General features: G+C 36.7%; 1 protein-coding gene across 1 annotated transcript in view; it reads left to right on the plus strand.

The window, feature by feature from the left end:
- The window catches only part of LOC147382619 (uncharacterized), a 57613-nt gene that overhangs the window by 11352 nt on the left and 25210 nt on the right, over nucleotides 1-21051 (plus strand). Inside the window, 6 exon segments of the mRNA XM_086429396.1 lie at nucleotides 59-319; nucleotides 2220-2303; nucleotides 2404-2451; nucleotides 2559-2623; nucleotides 6679-6727; nucleotides 20703-20982. Of these exon segments, the coding sequence (XP_086285522.1) occupies nucleotides 59-319; nucleotides 2220-2303; nucleotides 2404-2451; nucleotides 2559-2623; nucleotides 6679-6727; nucleotides 20703-20982 (787 nt within the window).

A 21051-nucleotide genomic window follows, 5' to 3' on the forward strand; every position in this document is an offset into this window, starting at 1 on the left:
TAACTCACTAATATCTTGGAAGCCACACTGGAGAGAATACCAACATAAATTTCTGCAGGGTCATGGTCTATTTGAAGCACTTGAAACCGAGAATAAAATACGGAGTGAATGCTCATCGGGTGCTGATATTTTATACTGTCTCGAAGATCTGCAATTGGGGGCCAAAGGTGATTTGAAGGAGCTCTTCCCAGGTAGAAGGTTCCTGCTTAATCTGGGTGAAGAGGAGAACTCTCATTTTAGCTACAAAGCTGTACTTTTGGATGCTAAACAACAATCTGATCCATTCTTATATCATTGTGGTGTTTTTCTTGTACCTCAGGTCGGTGCACGCTTCATTATCTTTATTTTTTGAATCTCTGCCTTTTGCACACATTTGTGTTCCCTTCGTACTTTTGGTCTTGGAGTTTTTATATATGTGCTACTCAACATAGAACCACTCTAGGGAAAGAAGTTTGACATCTAATTTTGGTGATTCTTTAAAACTCCACAATACTGGTTCTTAAATTGGTGAAGGCTTCAATTCTGTCATCGGAATATCCTGGTCTTCCATTTGAGTGGGCAACCGATCTTACATTGTGCGATCCAGTCATTGAGAGGCTTAGTAGGATACTAGCCTCTTAAGTCTTTTTTATAGGTCTAACGGGTAAAATGTTCATCAATTAAGATAATTCTTTCAAGCCTTCTTATTTTCTACAGGTCCTTATTTACTATGATGGCTGGCATAGTTAAAAGTTCGGAGAGATTGATGAAGGAACCTTTTTGTTATGCTTAACTAGAAGGTGGTATGTGCAAACGCACATGTATCTGAAGGACTTATTTGTAATTGAAAATATTAATTAAAGGGTGCTTTTAAAGATTACATTGTAAAAAAGGACATTTTTGTAATTTTGAAAATTAATCAACTTGCTTTTAGAGGCGTGGGATAACAATTTTCTTGATTTTTGACCAAAATGACCCTGATTATATTAAATTTAAATATAAAAGTGGGGGCATTTATGGCCACTCAAATTTTGGTGTCGAACCACTTCTACTCTGCTTTCTATCATTAAAATAGTAAAGATATGGGACCTTTAGATATCATTTGATTAATTGGGAAGCTATACCCATAGGAAAGGGGGATGTTTGAGGATTAATAATTTTGGGATGTTTGGGGATTAATAATTTTTAGGAGGTTTGGTGTTGAGAGCCGTAGTCTTTGGAAAGGGTTATCATTTTGTATATATGATTGATATATGTTAAGTTGGGATAGGTGAACTTCAATACTTCTTTATGGTTCTAGCTTTGATTATGAAGCTAGAATTCTTTATGGTATTTGTTTCAAGGTTGGAGGGGAGATATAGTAAGGTTTTGGGAAGACAGGTGATCTGTAAATTTGTCCCTTAAAAAGGACTTTTGGTTTCTGTTCTCTCTGTTTTCTAGGAAAGGGTGTTTCATTAGTATTTCATTATCTGGAATGGTGAAGATTTTTCCTAAAATTTCGATTTTAGGAGGAATCTCAAGGCTGGGAGATTAACTTTGATTGTTGGGTTACTATCTCATCTTGAAGTCTCTAGCTCCCCTTGATATTAAATGTTAGGTCTGGAACTGGAATGGCCTGCTCCACCATGTGTAGTTGTTTTCACATATTGTTGTGTGTTAAAAGTGAAAGAATCAGGTGTCCAAGATATTTTTGTTTTGGTGGACATCGAATTTTATTGACTTCATATGTTCTTTGAGGATTTTGTTTTTAGATGGGAGATGATTAGTGGAAGGATCTTTTTCTCTCTGTTTTTTCTTTGCTGGTCATCTTGACCTCTTCGATTGTATTGATTCTTTTCTTGCGTTTTTATAAAATCGGTATACCTATAAAAAATTAGGAGAGATTCTATCGCCACACCAACTTTTGCTAACGCCACCCCAATTCATATGTAAAGCACCAAAGAATTAGCACAAATCTTGGGGTGGTGTTAGCAAAAGTTGGTGTGGCAATAGAAGCTCTCAAAATTAAATTGCTGAAGAGAAGTGTTTCTAGGATAAAATGTAGCAAGGTTTCACCTTATTTTATCCTCAAATGATTATACTTTCTTCTATTCTTTCTGGACCTGATTTGTGCCTGACTTGTGTATGATCATTTATTGCTTTTTATGAACAGTTAATTAGATTATTTATGTGACGTTGCCATAATTAGCCTATTGGTTTATATAGTAGGCTTATTTTCTATTAAATGGTATCTATTTCAGACTCGAGCTCATGAATGGCTCTTCTCTTCTGAAGAAGGACAATGGTTGGTAGTTGAAAGCTCAAAAGCAGCTCGTTTAATCATGGTACATCTTCTAAAGCTTAACTACAAGATATGAATTTTTAGCCTACTTTTGTAATTCTGTTTGTTCATCTAAGTAAGTTGTGTTCTTGATTTCAATCAAGGTTCTGTTGGATGTGAGGCACGCCCATGCCAGCATGGATGATATCCAGGTAATTGTTTCTTCAGGTCGTATAAATTTGAAGTGGATCATGTGTCCATAGTGCTGATCATGAACTTCTGATTTTTTTTCTTTTTTTGAGCTTGATTTCTCTTTCAGAAGGACCTGTCTCCCCTGGTTAGACATTTGGCACCTGGAAAACATGACTGTGGAGCCCAAATCCCGTATGTTCATTTTCTGTTTTAGCTTTCTATGTGGAGTTTATGGTCTTCCATCTGCTTTTGGACATGTCTCAGTCATTGAAACAAGGGTATTTTAGAAACATCCCTTATAAAATTGGTGATGTTAGGTTTACCCCCTTGCAAAATGCAAGATTAGGCTTACCCCCTTTGACCGTATGTCATTGTTGCGTTTTCTTGATTATTTAACAGTTGAAGTTTTGATTTATTTCAAAATGCTTTTTAAATACTTAAATTACTAAATCAAAATTTGAAAAATATCAAAATTTCACTGTTAAATCATCAAGAAAAACAACATTGACTTACGGTCAAGGGGGGTAAACCTAATATCACCAATTTTACAGGGAGCATTTTTTAAATACCTTTGAAACAACTACATAGAACCTGACAGTTGCATCAGATGGGAACATTGTCCTTGGTTTTCCATTCATTTAGGGCTATAACTTTTCTAGGACTACCAGATAAAAGTGCTTCCATGTGTCTCTTTTACAATAGAAAATTTCTGGAATGGGACATCCAATGTATGTTTGTCACAATGCATTTTGAGGAGAATGTTTTGAGTTTATCTTACAGAGCCTTCATAGAATGCAACTATTCTCTCACCTTTTCCTGCATGCTTAAACATCACTTTAGAGGTTGCTTCCTTGTAATGTTCTGTGGCATTTTGAAAAAAAAAAACATGGAAGGTTTTTGATGGGGAAAAGCAGGCCTTCGTAATATTGTTCTTTCTATCAAAGATCTCACAATTAAGTGATCTTTGATTCTTAGAGATTTTAGAGGGTTGTTTTTCAGATTTCATGTTCAAAAGAGATGGTATTGCTATCAACCCAAAAAATAAATTGACCAAAAAGAGAGATGCTATTGCTAAAGGAGAGAGGTAGCTCTAATGTTTCTTTCTTGTTTTGTTTTTTCACTTTGTTCTTCTTGGTCCTTCCATGAGACTGTGACAGGTCATGTTGTGCTTCAAAATTCTAACACGCATTCCCATGATTAAGTGTTAGAATCTTGATGTGTGAGATATTTTCCAAACAATGATAAACCAATATAATACAACGATTTCAGACAATGACACTAAATATTGTCGCGGAAGCGTAACTAAATACAATTCATAAACAAAAATTATTCTTGTATCTCACAACTCCCTTTATTTATATATAACATAAAGAAATATTGACACTTACTGCCGAATATATACTAACATGCTCTCTCAACATAAACCATTCTACTCAATTTACTGACTCTGCAACACTCAAACCTACTGATCTTGAAACTACAACAATCCTTATGCTAATCATGGATTATTGGAATATCCTGAAACTGAGATGATTAGTAGGATGAGTAACATGGGAGTTACCACAAGAAACACACATTTTTATATCATAGTCCTAATATGCATATTAATCATACAAATTCATTTTTAATAATACAAGTTTATTAAAAGTTGGAAAAATATAAAAAAATCTTAAACATAATGACAAAATATTATAATAGAGAGTTGAAAGTCATGACTAAGATGTTCACATTTCAGTCAAGATATGATTGATTCAATAATTCACTGGTGTGGAACCCCTCTGTTAGTTTCTGATTCTATGGCCAACCTTTCCCATACTTGGGTGATTGATTTCCTGGCTTAGGTTGGCCGTTTCCAAGTAAGTCATTCTTTCTTGACTACTATAGACTATTAATGATTATTGACTAGTCATCTTCGTCTACCCTAATCTGGTTTGCATGCGATCCTCAGTAAAACTTTGTCATTTATACAACTATCTTTACATTTTGTTCTCTGTTAAAGATAGAAAAGGATTTCTTGAATTCTTGTTGTGATGTTGAATTCTTTTGCATCTTATGTAGGACATCTACAGTTCTAAGTAGTTTTCTAATTCTATTAGGTTTTATTTCTAGTAGATTTCTATTTCATAGTTATGTTAGGAGTACAATTCCTTGTTAGTTTCTAATTTGTTTTTATTATTTATGCTATAATTAAAAGTGCTTAGAAATGTCTAATTTGAGTTTTAATAGGATTAGAAAGTTAGTATTATGTTATAGATAGGTTAGGAATGTTAATTGTTAGTATTTTTGTAGGATTCTAAGTTGTTATGATGGAGTTATCTATATAAGGAACTCCAAATCTGAAAATCAATCAATCAATTCAATTATCTTTTCTCTCTTTATACTTTTTAACTTGATGCATTATTTTCTTTTAAGTTATTGCTTGTTTATTAATTGAATCTATTGATTCAAATTGATTTTGAGTGTTCCATTGAACACAACCTATCGAATCTATTGATTCACACGCTTCCACTACGTTAGCATCCCATATTACGTAAAAAATCATACATCACAACTGTTATCCTAAAATTACGTGTCGCTCTAGAAGTTACACAAGTTATGCTTGTAGGCATTCAAAATCTTTTTAATAGATCTCAAGATTTACAGAACAATTTTGGACTGAACTATTCAGACTTCTTGGGTCTCAACTTGATTTCTTGACCAGTGGTCACCGTTAGACAGACGGGCAAACGAAGTGATTCAATGCTATGTTTTTCAAAACATGAAACTTCTCTTTTTCGAAATATGAAACTTCCCTCCTTTTCAAAACATGAAACATTTTTTTTATTATAAAAAAATATGAAATAAAAAATAACAGCCAAGTATGGGAGCTGAACACCCAACCTATCCCTCAACGTAAATACACCATCTTTCATTTCGTGTCTTATACAACAATAAGTCGAAGCTTTTTTTCTTTTTCACTCTTCAAGTCTAAACTAAATTGTTAATAAGAACATGTTTTTGATTATAGATTATGCTCAATTAGCTCAAAGCCATCTTTTATTATTCTAATTAGTTTAATAGAAATAAATATTATTGATTTTTATTTAAAATCAATTAAATTTTTTTTTTTTAAATTAAAACATTTCATTGGGTGTTGGTGCCATCAACCAAAATCTCGTATAATATAAATACAATATCAATGTATCAAAATTCTAATCCAACATTCATGATTTTTTGCAAAATACGTATGTTGAACATACATTTCGAAATAATTCATTTATTTTGAAATAAAAACTTCTTTAAAATGAATTTATGATTATAATTAAGAAATTGAAAGTTCCCTACCTCCTTGGATTAATTCTTAGTTTCTGAACTTGAAGATACTTAAATTTTGAATTCTGATGAAGGTTGGACTTCAAAATCTAGCTCAAAACTCAACTTTCTTTGATTAGGTCAAAACACCCGATGATTTGAATCTTTATTCAACTAGTTTAGCTTTTTATTCATTTTCTAATGAAATCAAAACTTAAATCAAATGTCAATGAACAAACAATTTTTAGATTCAATTTCTCTCAATAGGTTTAACCTAAAATTAATATGAATTAACTCTTTATATACATATATATTCTTTTAGAATATCATTTTCTTGGGGACTAACTAACTTAAACATGAAGTCAGGCTCACACAAAACAATGTTTCTCGGTTATTCTAAACCCTATTACAAAACCTGATTGACTCAAAAACTCTCTTATCATAACTTTGATCAATAATCGGCCAATTCCATTTAGTCTATTCTTTGAGATATGTAATGAGTTTTTCAAGGCATTACAGGTCATCTCAACTTCTCGGGATGGCTCTATTGTAGTCCTCTTGTTCTCTTTACATACATTTTCAAAAGATATTAAAAAAATTTATACCCTTTTGCATTTTCACATTTTCTTCTGCAAGGTGTTTCTCTAATGTTGGTAACAATGGAGCATTATAGATATAGGAATGGAGCAAACAATTAGTCAAGCTTACTCAAGTGCCCATCTTCATTCGTCGGAGCCAACTAAATGAAAATAAATACATGCTTATCACTTATTTATTCCGATAAAATCCTCAAGTAGCTTTTCTCTATCTGGTGAAAGGACTGTTACAATTCATATGACGCATATTTGCCAGTCTGGACTACAACAAATTAAGCATTCATGCTACGATAATTTTTTATTACTCAATGATTTTTGGAATTTTTCATTTGGTATTTTTGAATGTGTTTTTGCTTGCAGGTTTATGATGGCCAATGATGGTGTCAAGCAACGGGTGATTGTTTATCAGGTCACATGATCCCTTAAACATGCTACTTTGGTTTTCAATCTGTTGTTTACATATAGGTTGCCCTCTTGTTGGTTTTCATAGTTCTTGACGAAGTATGTGTGCAACAAATAAAAGCATAAGTGGCATAATTATCGACTTTCCTTGATTTTTAGCCAATCAGACTGCCTAGATTTGTCCAAGTTCCTATATTTGGAGTTAATTACATAGCTTCTGTAAAATTTCCACATGTCAATACTGCATCAATCAGACTGATTTTTAATGAGTCCATTGGTGTTCTAGGGTCTAGATGAAGTTCTTTGTATAATTTTGCTTTTTTTGCATTTTGGTGAACCATATTAAAATAGAGGAAGAGCCAATATTGAATGGAAACATGATTATATGTTCAACTATTGAAGATGTCGAGTTCCAATTGATCATGTGATATTCTACTTTGAGTTCCTAACAATATAGTTTTTGGAGTTTGATAGAGTGGAAAGCCTTTATGGAGTGGGGTGATATGTCAAAGATGCTAAAATCCAATGTGGAGAAAGGCATAGAAGAGTTAAAGTCGTTAGTCAATGTGTTCCTTGTATAGTTATGGTCAATTGGTTTTGTTGTGTTTTGAGACGATCGTAGTATTGTTTCGAATTAAGGGCGTGTTTGATTGCACATGGAAAATATAATGGAAAATGATTTTCCATGTGTTTGATTGGTTTTTGCCATGGAAAATGATTTTTCACCATCTTCTAAAAATCTAGCAAAAGTGTGGATTTCATTTTTCCCACCTATACCCATGGGAAAATGAAATTCACCCCCAATTTCCATTCCCAAATCAAAACCCTAATATCTTCTCTTCTTTGTTCCTACCACCACCACTATCGCTGGTCACTTCACTCCTCATCCTCTGATGAGGTCCATGTTAGTTAGTGGTTGCAGTTAGTTAGTTGTTTGTTATTTCGGTTAGTAACAACATGAAATAGTTAGTTGTTGGAGTGAATTAATTAGTTGTTAGTTTCTCTTTAGTTTTATTTTGTTGCTTTAACTGTTCATGTAAGGGTATTGTTGTCATTTCACTTAGGGCGTGTTTGATTGTAGAGAAAATATTAGTTGGCAAATGATTTTCAAGGCAAATGATTTGTCAAACAAATCCTTTTCTATTGTTTGGGCACAACATGGAAAATTTTGTGGAAAATTATTTTTGTTATTTAAATTGCATCAGAAAAACCAAAAAAATATTATTTTAATTTGACTTTTGTGATAATTGTATAAAAAACAATGATAAAATCATTTTTTGGGAAAGATTCAAATTTACGCCCCAATTTCTTAAATTATTAGAGAACTACTATTGGCACCCCAAATTTTTTGGAGAGCTACTATTGGCAACTTACGTTCTAATTATTCTACCCCAATTTCGTAAATTATTTATCACACACCAATTAAAGATTAAAACACATTCTTCAGACATTACAAAGTTTTGGCTCAAATTATAATCTCAACATTGTAACACGCATTCAAACAATTTTAGTAGTTGTTTACAATTATGATTAGGTTCATATAATCCTAAACTAAAAAAAATAGATCAAATCTAGCAAATAATGGGATAGTTTCATTTGGCACTCTAACTTTTACTTATTATTCTCTTTTTTTATTTGGGGTGCCAATAACAGCTCTTTAACTTTATTTATAAAACAAACATTGATAATAATTTAAAATTAATTATTCAATTAGAAATTTAGGAAAAAACGGATTGATTTAGATAATTTTAAATATTTTTGATAAAAATAAATAATTTAAATATTTATTTTATAAATAAAATAATGATTTTGTTTGATTTTTTTTTTGTGCTTTTTTATTTTGTTTAACTTTATTTATAAATAAATATTGATTTTGTTTGATTTGCCGTGTACTAGCAAATCGTTTTCCAAGAGGAGGGGGGTAAGAAAATGATATGCCGCTAATGAAGGAAAATCGAGGGTGTTGGCAAATTATTTTCCATGCAAATTTAAAGTTTTTGACACGTCAAGCACTGGAAAATTGCCATTTTTCACAGAAATTCAATTTCTCCCTAATTTTCCGTGCAATCAAACATTCCCTTAGGTTGTTATGTTTTTGTTTTGCCTATAAATAAGCCATCAAATGTAGTTGTAAACAAGTTTTCATTTGAATGAATAGATTGTAGAGAGTTTTCTCTTCCAACTTAACTTCTCAACTTCTTTGAAGTTTTTACACAGATTAGTCTAAATTTCCTGATCTAATGGCATAATTTGGTATTAGAGCAAAACGGAATGCGATCTAGTTTGTAGAAAAGTTAATCTAATTTTAGATCTGTGAAAAATGACAGATTTTTAAGATCTATTTTCAATTTCAAATTTGTTGAAGTTGCATATTTTTTAGATCTATTTTAAATTTTAGATTTATTGAAGTTGTAGATTTTTAGATCCGTTTTTCAATTTCAGATACGAAAATTTTGGTGTTCGACTGTTGAAGTTGAGCCATTAGGTATTTGAAATGAATTGTCAACTATGAGAATGAAATCAACGGGGCTTGGTACGCGCCAGTACTACTATTAATTCAAAAGGAAATGGGGTAGCACAATGTCCTAATCCGCAAGATGAGATGGAACACCTTAGAAGACAACTTAAGGTTTTAACTGAAATGGTTCAACGTCTCCAACCTCCAATGGAGCAACCTCGAAGGACTCAAACTCCTCGTTCTATGTTTGGAGACAATGATACTTTTAACTTGAGCACCTCCAACTTTGAAAATCCATTTGGGATGAATCAGAATAGTAATTTTCGATTGGAGAATAATATCAAGGTAGATCTACTAGAATTTCAAGGTAGCCTCAATCTAGAAGTATTTGTTGATTGACTTAGTACTCTTGAACGAGTTTTCGAGTATTATGAGGTTTCCAAGGAGTGGAAAGTGTAATTAGTTGCCATCAATCTCAAGGGAAGAGCCTCCGCATGGTGGGAATAATTACAAGTGAGTTAAGTTGGAAGAGGTAAAGAGAAGATCAATGATTAGTAATTCTTCCTTTCAATCACGTGCAAACCATGTATAAAGCCTTCCACAATCTTCGACAACATGGGTGTGTGGTCGAATAATGAGGCTAAAATGCAAAATGAAGTTATAGATAGAAAATCCCAACTTGGCATAGGTGCTGGTGGGTTGGACTCGGAGGCCTAAACCCACATTAAGGAAGTTTCTTCGGGCCTGGAGTTCGACCATGTGGGCTAAGAGGCCCATAATTGTGGTTGGGCTGATTTTAGTAGGGATGAGGCCTACACCATTGTGCTCACGGATGAAGGTCCCCCTGGATTTCTTACTAAAGGAGGCTCGTGCGGGATTTGGGCTTGTGAGCTAGATTTCATTCGGCTTATGTTTGGGTTACGTAATGTTCAGGCCTTTTTCCCATTCGAAGACAGTAATGACCATTTGAGTCTTTTATCTTGTTAACCAGAGGCTTGCTGAAAGGGTTCCTTTGGTTATGGAGAAAGCCCTAAAGCTGAGGTAGTATTTTTGTTGCATCCTAGCATAGGTGAATCGGTATTGATTTCTCCAGTTGATCAGGCGAAAGAAACTCTCGATCAAGCTTCAGGCAGCTTAGTTCGCCAATGCAGCAGATTCACAGACTCCGCCATCATCTCTGGAGATTGGTATTCAACAACACCTTCGAGGGGTGTCATGACGTATTGTGAGCCTTTTGGGCCCTCACTTAGCAAGGTTGAAAGGTTTGCGAACTCTCGGAGAATCTTGAACAGGATTACGTGGATGTGTTGGAATCGTTTGTCATGGCTTCAGAAGGTTTTATTAGGTGCCGAGGATCAATTGATGTGTGATTTTTAGAAGGGAAGGGGTTTCCAATATGGTGGTGAGTAAGGATGAGGGTTTGGGAGTTCGATTGGATCTTTAAGCGCTTGGAAGTAGGCCCCTTCGGTTAAACCAGATATTGTTGGATGTTTGCCTATCAGTTGGGGTTCAAATAAGTTGACAACTAGGAGAGTCAAAAGCACTTCTGGAAGTTGTTCTAAAAAACTAGGAGGGGATTAAGACTTGTTTCTAGAAAGCAGTAGCAGGTTGGAAAGAGACAGAGGATGAGAATCTAGTTCCTGGGAGTCTTGCCATAATTCCAACGGCTGTTCTACCTTTACAGGAAAAACAAGCAATTCCCTCACTCTCTTAGATTTTGGAGTTGAATGGTCAACATGTGGAAAGGTTGAAGTTGAGTTTTGTTGAGGATGTTCTTGAGCTAAATTCGATAGTGGTGGTGCCTACGTCTGGATCACCTAGATGTTAAGTTGGTGGGGGAATTGTGGGGAATTCAGGACGTTGGGTGGACTTCTATTTTTGCGATTGGGGAGTCAAGAGGAGTGGTGATATTGTGGGACAAGAGATTTGTGGAGGTCGAAGATGAGCTCAGTGGTGCCTTCATAGTGTCTATCCTCTGCAATTGCGTAGGGAGAACTTTAAATTCACTGGTGTTTACAACCTAAATTGAGACGCAGAGCGTAGAAAATTCTAGGAGGAAGTCGACGATGTTCGCAATTATTGGGGTGTCCCTTGGTGTTTGGGGGGAGACTTTAATGTTATTAGGTTCTCCTTCGAGGAACTTGGGGGCTCAAGGGTGGCTACGGGGATGAGGAAATTTGTAAGCAGGCATGAACTCCTAGATATCCTTCTTTGTGGAAATAGCTTCACCTGGTCAAATAATCAAGAAAGGGTGGTCCTTAACAAGTTGGATAGATTTTTGGTTTATTGTGATTGAGAGGAGCATTTCAGCTCGTTGGTGCAGGGAAGAATCTCATATTTGACTTCAGACCATTGACCAATATCCCTCCAAGTGGGTATTGCAATGAGGGGTCCGACCCCTTTTCGTCTTGAAAATATGTGGTTTCTTCATTCGGGGTTTAGAGATATGATCCATGGTTGGTGGGGTGAGCTATCCTTCGAAGGAAGACCGAGGGTTACCTTTAGGCAAAAGCTAAAGGAAATCAAAGAAAGTTTGAAGAATTGGAACATGGAAACTTTTGGGATGGTTGAGACCAAAAAGGAGGTTTTGCTTGAGATTGAGGCATTGGATAAGGAGGAAGAGGAAGGGGTGCTATCTATGGAGGGAAGGGCTTTGACTCGAAAGCCTTGTTCCAAAACTTAGTGGCAATGGAGGAAATTTGTTGGCTACAAAAACCGAGAGTGAAATGGTTGAAAGGAGATAGTAATACAAAATTCTTTCATCACGTGGCAAATGCACATCAAAGGACTAACTTCATTTCGCGGTTAAAGATTAATGACACTTGGAAGGAAGGGGATGAAGAAGTGGTAAGTGGGGTGGTCAAGTTCTACAATAAGTTGTATACGGGAACAACCCGTAATAGATCAATTTTGGATGGCTTGCATTTTGATCGCATCTCTACCTATCACAGAACATACTTGGAGAATCCCTTTGGGGAGGAGGTGTTTCATGTCATCGAATCCATGAGTAGTGACAAGGCACCGTGGCCGAATGATTTTTCCATGGGCTTCTTCAAAGAATGTTGGGAGACAGTCAAACCAAACCTTTTACTAGTGGTTGATGAATTCTATCGAGAGGCCTTTCTCGATGTGGGTCAAACTGTTCCTTTGTAGCTTTAATCCCTAAGAAACAAGGAGTGGAGGATATTGCGGATTTGAGGTCAATTAGTTTGGTTGGGGTGACTTACAAGATTATATCCAAATTGCTTGCGGATAGATTGAAGGCCATTTTGGACAAGGTCATTAGCTATACGCAAAGTGGTTTCATTAAAAGGAGACGAATCTAGGATAGAGTTCTCATCGGCAACAAGTCCAGTGATTCTAGAGTGAAGATAGGCATACTTGGGATGATATGTAAGTTCGATCTTGAGAAGGCATGCGACCATGTGAGTTGGAGCTTCCTCAAATACATGTTGGGTCGTCTTGGCTTTGGGAATAAATGGATCTGGTGGGTGATGAGACACGTCTCGACAGCTTCCTTTTCCATTTTGGTTAATGGTTCTCCGCATGGTTTCTTTAGAAGTTCAAGGGGGTTGTGATGCAGGACGGTGATGGGATATAAGAAAATTTGGGGATTTTAGGGAATTTGGTTTAGGAGTAGGTTAAGGATTTGGGTAGGATAGGGTAATTTAATTATGATCTTGTGCAAATATGACCACAATCTCAATGAAAATGGTTAAAGGTTTGTAGGGTAAAAAAATGATTAAGGATTAAGATTTGACAAAGAGATTAATGAAATAAAGGTTCAAGAAAATGGGGAAGGATCAAGGGTAAAATAAAATGGGGTTTGTAGGTTTCAAGAGTCAAGAATCAAGATAGGGGTTTCAAGAATCAAGAAATCAAGAAATTAAGAAAACATAGTTTATGAATTGATTTCTTGGAAGGATTAAAGGTTTCTGAATCTCTCACAAATAATAATACATAAAAAAATAAAAAAGAAGGATTGAAGAAGAGATAGAGGATAAGAAAAAAAGAAAAAAAAATGATATTTACTTTAGAATCACCCCAATGATTTTCATGGCATTCAATCATGTTGAATGTACAAACATTTAAAGAAAATAGAAACTTCTGTAATTTTTTATTCCATTCATCCTCCCCTCAATAAATTTTAATACAATCTATAAATAAGGAAAATCAACCAAGAGTCCTAATAAAATTAAAATACCTAATTTTCTTAACTTTCTCTCTTAAATTTTCAACTTTAATAAACTTAAATAAAACACATCCTAAAGTTACCAAACTGCTCCTAAATATTATATTAAGACCTTGGGCCAATAAAATATGAAAATAAGCTCCAAAAACATAAAAATAAAGTCCTAAAACAACTCAAAACTAAAAAAAACTAATCTAAAATAATCTCGACGATAAATCTGGATCTAATTAAGTGAAAACCTAAATAATTATAGATTTTTCATCGGAACCCTTTACTGTTGACTTGATTTGTGTTCTGCATTAGGTTGAGACAGGGTGACCCTTTGTCTCCATTTTTGTTCCTTATAGTGGCGGAGGCACTTGGGAGGATGATTACTAAAGTCGTCACCAATGGGGACTTGAAGGGCTTCTTGACAGGAGATGAAGGTCTTACTGTATCTCATCTTCAATTTGCAGATGATCTCTTGGTGTTTGTGGACGCTTCCTATAGGCAATTGGACGTGCTAAGCAGAATTCTTTGTTGTTTTGAGGTGGTTTCTGAGTTGGCAATCAACTTCCGTAAGAGTAAGGTATTTGTTATTGGTGGTGTGCACAAAGGGGACCTCCTTGCGGCTTTCATTGGTTGCTCGGTGGGGATGCTACCTACTTATTACTTAGGACTGCCTTTGGGGGCTCCTTTCAAGAAGAAATCTATTTGGGATTCTGTTGTTGAGAAGATAGAAAGGAAATTGGGCTCATGGAAAACAAGGTACCTTTCTGAAGGGGGAAAGGGGACTCTTATCAAGAGTTCCTTGGCATCCATGCCCTTGTATTATTTGTTTCTATTTCATTTAACAAGAAGTGTAGAATTGAGGTTGAAAAAATTGTTTAGAAATTTCCTTTGGCATGATAGAGATGGGAAGAGCAAGTTTCACCATGTCAAATGGGATATGATTTGTGTGCCCAAGACTTTTAGGGGCTTGGGAATAAAAAAATTGGGGCTGATGAATAGTGCCCTTTTGTGCTAGTAGGTTTGGCACTTTGGCGTGGAAGAACACAGTCTATGGAGGAGGGTCATTGTGGCTAATTTTGGAGTGAAGGAAGGTGATTGGGAAAGCAGAGATAATCGTACATCACACAAGTGTGGCCTTTGGAAAGGGATATTCAATCATCTACCTAATTTTCGCCCAAGAGTTGGCTCAAGGCTAGGTGATGGGCATTGTACCAAGTTTTGGGAAGAAATTTGTTGTGGAGACACGACCTTTAAGTTACAGTTTCCACAGTTCAAGGATTCTAAAAAAAAGGGCTCCCTTGTGGCAGATTTCCTCAAACGGGTTGGGGAGGGGTGGTCTGGGGACTTCGGTTTTAGAAGGAACTTCAATGATTGGGAGCTAGAGTTGGTCATTCTTTTGATTGAGAAGATGGAAGAGGTTGAATTGAGGAGTGGAGTAGAGGACAAAAGAGTTTGGTTAGGAGGAAGGGACAGGGCCTTTTCGGTAAAGTCTTTCTATGGTTCCTTTTTAAGTCATCACTTGCCAAGGTTTCTCACTTCGTCAATTTGGGGCCCAAAAGTTCCCCCAGGGGTGGTTGTTTTCGCTTGGTGCACCACGTTGGGTAGAATTTTGACTATGAACCAATGCATGAGAAGGGGGTTGGTGGGCTTGAGCATATGTCTTATGTGCATGCATAGTGAGGAGTATGCCAACCACCTTTTTATCCATTGCCCCACAACTAGCCGGATTTAGAGCCACTTTGTGGCCCTTTTTGGAGTTGAGGGGTGTCTCTCCTGGTCGGTCAAAAGTGTTTTTGAAGCTTGGGCAGTTTGGGGGTACTCCTTTAGAAACTCAAAAAGATTTCTTTGGAGCATAACTCCCTTAGCAATTTCTTGGGGGATTTGGAAGGAGTGGAATAATCGTGTCTTTGAAGGATTATGCGAGACAGAGGATAACGTAATCTTTTCAATATTGGGTTTGTTATTCTTTTAGTGTAAGGCGTTTAAGGAATTCAAAGGGGTCTTCTTTGAAGGCTTTTTGGTTAGGTGGGATCAAATTTATTGTCTTGAATCCCCTTAGTGCTTCTATTTGTATTATTTCTTTTGTTGGTCTTCTCAACCGCCTTAATGATATGATTTTTACCTGTAAAAAAAAAGTTCTATCAATTCGTAGAAAGAGTTGATTTGAACAAAGTCGAAAAACAAATGATTGCAAGGTATCTTAGTGGTTTGAAGCCTTCTATTCAAGATATCCTTAGTCTACACAATTGTGAACTGTTTCAGAGGCCTATAATCGAGATTTGTTGTGGCAAAACAACAAAGTAGGAGTATATCAAGGTATGGACATCAATCCCAAGGTAACTCTACGGTTGGACAACAATTTCGAGTTGATACCAAGGTTGGCAACTCGTCAAGTATTAGTAAGAGTGATATTGTTAGGGTTTGACATCAAGCAAGGTCTATTCCTAATGCACTTGGTTTGGGGCTAGAAATCGGTTCCAAGGTGGCAAGTTCAATTGGTACAAATGTGATGAGCTCGGGCACGAGTCTTCGGTTTGTAGGAGAAGAATTGTAGAAAGATAATTGTCAAGTCTCTCTGTGAGAGTTTGGCAGGAATTTATATTAGTAAAATAGTAAAAAGACAAAAGTGCCCTTACAAATTAGAAATAAATAAAAGCTAGATAAAAAGCTATATCTAAATAATAATTAGAGCTAAAATAACTAGATTATTTCCAATACTCCCTCTCAAGCTGGGGCAAATATATCAACTAAATCTAACTTGACAAAATGAGAATTAGTGATAGATGGACTAACAGACTTCGTAAGCATGTCAACAAGCTAATCTGAAGAAGGTACGAAGACTGTCTGAAGATCACCAGATCAAATTTTCTCCCTGAGAAAGTGAATATCAATCTCAATATGCTTAGTTCTTTTGTGAAGGACTGAGTTAAAAGCCAACATAATAGCGGACTTGTTGTCACAGAACAAATTAGAAAAACCTAAGACAGGAAATCCTAACTTTGCCAGTAAAGAACGAAGCCAAGTTAGCTCACATGTACCAAAAGTCACAACACGATACTCAACTTCAACAAAAGAGCGAGAAATCACATTCTGTTTCTTACATTTTCACGAGATAAGGTTATCATCATAAAATGTACTAAAACCAGAGGTAGATCTCCTATTTGTGAGAGAACCAGCATAATCAACATCTGTAAAACAAGACAAATGCGATTGAGCAGTGGAAGAGTAGAAAAGCCCAATATGAGGACATGACTTCAGATAGTTAAGGATACATGAATTGACTGACCACACTAACAACAAAGGACAAGTCCGGTCTAGAAGAACTTTTTAATGAGAGTGGAACCATCAACCAATATATTGATGGCATTTACATGGTGTAGATGGGCATATATCGTCAAGTATCTTCCTGATGGATCTGTTGAGAAGTTGAAGGCTTGCCTTGTAGCCAAGGGTTACACACAGGCTTATGGAGTTGATTATAATGAGACTTTTTCACTAGTGACTCGTCTAACACAAGCTTATGGGGTTGATTATAGTGAGACTTTTTCTCTAGTGACTCGTCTAAACTTTGTTAGAGTTCTTATTTCTGTTACAATGTGTTATGCTTGGCCTCTGTATCAGTTGGACATTAAAAATGCCTTTCTATATGGAAACTTGCAGGAGGAGGTATATATAGAGCAACCACCTAGATATGTTGACTCTAGTAAGACTGGACTAATGTGTCACCTATGGAAGGCAATCTATGGGTTGACACAATCGCCTAAAGTTTGGTTTTATAAATTTAGCTCAGTTCTTGCCTATGGATTTGCTAGGTCTACTTCTGATCATTCAGTGTTTGTGAGGCACTCTTCTGGTGGAATTATTGTATTGATAGTTTATGTGGATGATATCATCATCACTGGAAGTGATTCTAGTGGTTTATCAGATTTGAAGACTTATCTAGCCAAACAATTTCACACTAAAGACTTAAGTCTTCTTCACTACTTCTTGGGTATTGAAGTAGCTCGCTCCAAAGAAGGTATTTGTTTGTCTTAGAGGAAGTATGTTCTAGATTTTTTATCTGAGACTGTTACTTTAGATTCTTGTAGAAAAATTGAATTTATTGAGAATTCTTGGATGATCATTACAAATGCCCCAATAGTGGTATTTATAGACCAACTATCCTATTACAAGAATAATCTAGAACTTCAAGAATATTCTAGAATAATAAACCAACTATCCTATTGTAGAACATTACAAGAATATTCTAGAAAGTTAAGAGTAATCAAGAATAATCAAGAAGAATATCCTATTTTCTTGATTCTATGAGATCAGATTTCCGGATTCTTCTACAATTCTAAATCAATTGTCACTCCTATGGATCCCACTACTAAGCTTGATGTTGAACGGGGGGAGATTTATCCTGATGCAGGGCGTTATTGTAGGTTAGTTGACAAACTAATCTACCTGATTGTCACTCACCCAGATATTACCTTTATTGTGGGATTAGTTAGTTAAGTTATGCATGCTCCATGATAGACTCATTGTGATGCTGTGTTTAGGATACTGAGGCGTCTAAAGGGGTCACTAGCAAAAGTTTATTATACAGACCTTCACCTCTTATATCCATTACTGGTTTCTTAAATGCTGATTGGACAGGGAGCAGGACTGATCATAGATCTACTCTGGGTATTGTACCTTCGTAGGAGGTAATTTGGTGACTTGGTGCAAAAACAAGTTGTAGCTTGTTCTAGTGCTGAAACAGAATACAGGGCGATAACACATATTGCATGTGAGATGCTTTGGGTTCAGATTCTTCTAAAGGAAATGAGGATTGAAGTTCCTACTCCTATGCCTATGTATTGTGAGAACCAAGTTGTTGGCTTTATAGCTAGTAATCCAGTAATCCAGTATTCCACGTGAGAACTTGACACATTGAGGTCGATTGTCACTTTCTTCGTGATATAGTAATGGCTAAGAAGATATTTAATCCCTATATCAAGTCAAAAAATCAGTTAGGAGATTTTCTCACAAAACCATTGTCTAAGAGTTTCTTTATTACTTTTTGTACCAAGCTAAGCATGTTAGATTTGTATGCTCTAGCTTGAAAGGGAGTGTTAAGAGTTCTTATTTAATGCCGTGTTGGCTCAATACTTAAGCCCACATGACCAACCACATGTTTTTAATATAAAAGAGAAGTCGAACCCTTTTGGGGGTGACTAACTCATTCTCTTCGCTATTTTCCTCTTTCTCTCCTTGACCCTAATCTTCTAACAGAGATAAATGGTGGATGGAGTTGAAGTTGATCCTCAAAGCCATGTTGGAGCTGGAAGAAAAGATGGAACTGGAAGGGAAGCTGGATTCTTTGAGGTATGAGGGTGGTGTTTCAGGGTGTTAGGAGCTTCCAAGGCGAGGGGGAGGTCCAAAGGGCAAGGGGGGTTGGGAAGGGGCAGTAAGGGACCCAGGAGTGTGGAAGAAAGGGGTTTCCATTGCTTCCAATGGGTTTGGAAGTTGGAGGTGGGCTGTGGTTTGTGAGGTCGTTGCCCTGTCTGTTGAGTGGTCGGTCTTACCCGAAGTAATTAGGGCGAGACTGAAAAGACCTAGTAAGGAGCGTTGGTATCCCTATGACCAAAAGAGGCATGCCCTCGTCCCCAGTTGTGTAGACGACTGAGCTTTTGTGTAAATTGAAGGTCCTGGAGATCAGTGGCTGTGTAGTTGTTTTTCGTCAATGGTTGGCCAAGGTGAACATGTTGGAGGAGAGTTGGTTTGAGGGAGTAACTTGGGATCAAAGTCATGGACTCCTCTTCACCTTTGGGTGGAGATGACCTTTTCTAAAATAGGAGATCACTTGGGTGGGTTGCTAGAGGTGGATCAGAGCATGTTGAGGCACCACAAGCTATGTGCTGCCAGAATTATGGTCAAGGCCAGCAAGTGGGTGCGACTTTTCTTCCATGGGGTCCAGTATAGGATTGGGCTGGTGCCTAAAGTTATGGGTGTTTTATTGTAGATGAAGCAGAGCATGTTACCGTGCATCAAGTGAAGTTGAGGAGCGGGGCAGGGAACTGAACTGGGTGGGTGCGCAGGCAGTGGAGGGTATGGAAGAAGACAAACTGGAAAAATCAGAGGGTTCTTCTAGATAGCAAAACAGCGTATAGTTGGCGGTGGAGAAAAGTCGAGTTTGAATTTTGATTGTGCCAGGTGGTGGCTTCTGTGTGGAGGGGAAGGATAGTGGAGAATAAGTGGCAGCTAAATGTAATTTGTGGAAGCATGTGGTAGTTTTCCTACTGAGGGCGGCAAAGAACCTTCAGTTGTTAAGCAGGAAAGATTGGCGACCGTTAGATTGAGGAAAGAGGCCAATCAAACGATTGTTTGTGAGACACGTGTTGTGCTGACTGTTACTGACTTTGTCGAGGAGGTCTCCTTTGTGTCTGATTCGTCCGGGTCTGTCATGGATGAGGACTCTTTGGACAATGGTGAGTCACTGTTGAGTCATATCAAGCGGACTGTGGATCTTCCAGTTTTCTTGGGCTTGGGTGGTTCTGTTGTTAAGTCTTTGGGCCTTGAGCTTGGTTGGTCAAAGGCGTCAGGAGGGTTTCTTAAGTTGGGAGGGGGGGGGCGGCTGGGGCGGGGGTTTCCACACCTGGGCTTTGGATTGGGCTAGGGTGCTGAGTTTCGAGCCCAAGAGTGGTCGGCTGTTGCGTTTCAAAGTTTGTCTGTTTTTCGGGCTGGAGCTGTCTCATCCTTAAAAGGGTCAAGTTGGGCATGGAAACGACTTCTTGGACTGTGTTTCTCATCTCAAATCTTCTTTGTTGGAGCTACAATGATGACTTTTTTCTGTCCCACACTACCCCAATGCCTCTGATGAACCAATAACCGGAAGTGCACACTAACCCAAGTCCTCAATTGCACATAAGTTCAAAGCAATTGTCATTGTCTTGAGATTGGTTTCCTCAAGAGTACAATGTTTGATTTCACCCCAATTATATGTAAATCACCAAAGAATTAGCACGCATCTTGGGGTGCCATTAGCAAAAATTGGTGTGGCAATAGAATCTTTTTGTTATTATTTATTTATTTATTTATTATTTATTATTATTATTATTATTATTATTATTATTATTATTTTTTTTTTTTTTGGGGGGGGGGGGTGATATGCCTTGTAAATAATTATTTGATTTGTCTATGTCCATGCACAAACTATTGCTTCTAATGGTTGCATGTATAGATGTGTGTTACTCATGCAAGCCATTATTGTCCTTTTGTTACCATTAGGCATACCTTCTTAAGTATAATCTATATTATTTCTTTAGTTAGTGTTCTCCCAATCTTGGGTTCACTCACTTTCATTTATTTTTGTCATAGGTAACATCCACCATCACTGGACCAATAATTGTTGAAGATGTGATCTATGACAATGTTGATGGCTCTGTCAGTGAGCTCATTCCATCAAAAGATTTGACATTCCGACGACTTACTTTTCAAAGGAGTCTGAGTTTGGTTCAGTCAGAAGGTTTGATAACCAAAGAAGGATGCTCCCAAAACTATTTTGGTGAGATGGAGAGGAGAAAAACCAACTCCATGTCCAAATCAAAGAGAAAAGGCAACCAGAGAAGAAGTAATTCTTCAGTACCATTAATTGACGGTAATTACGTACCATTTTTACTCTACCAGTTTGTATTTTAATAGTTCAGTTGCTGTTAGATTAGTGAAG

This window comes from Akebia trifoliata, chromosome 16 (genome assembly GCF_017979445.1).
Source record: "Akebia trifoliata isolate Shusen 1 chromosome 16, ASM1797944v1, whole genome shotgun sequence".
NCBI lineage: Eukaryota > Viridiplantae > Streptophyta > Magnoliopsida > Ranunculales > Lardizabalaceae > Akebia > Akebia trifoliata.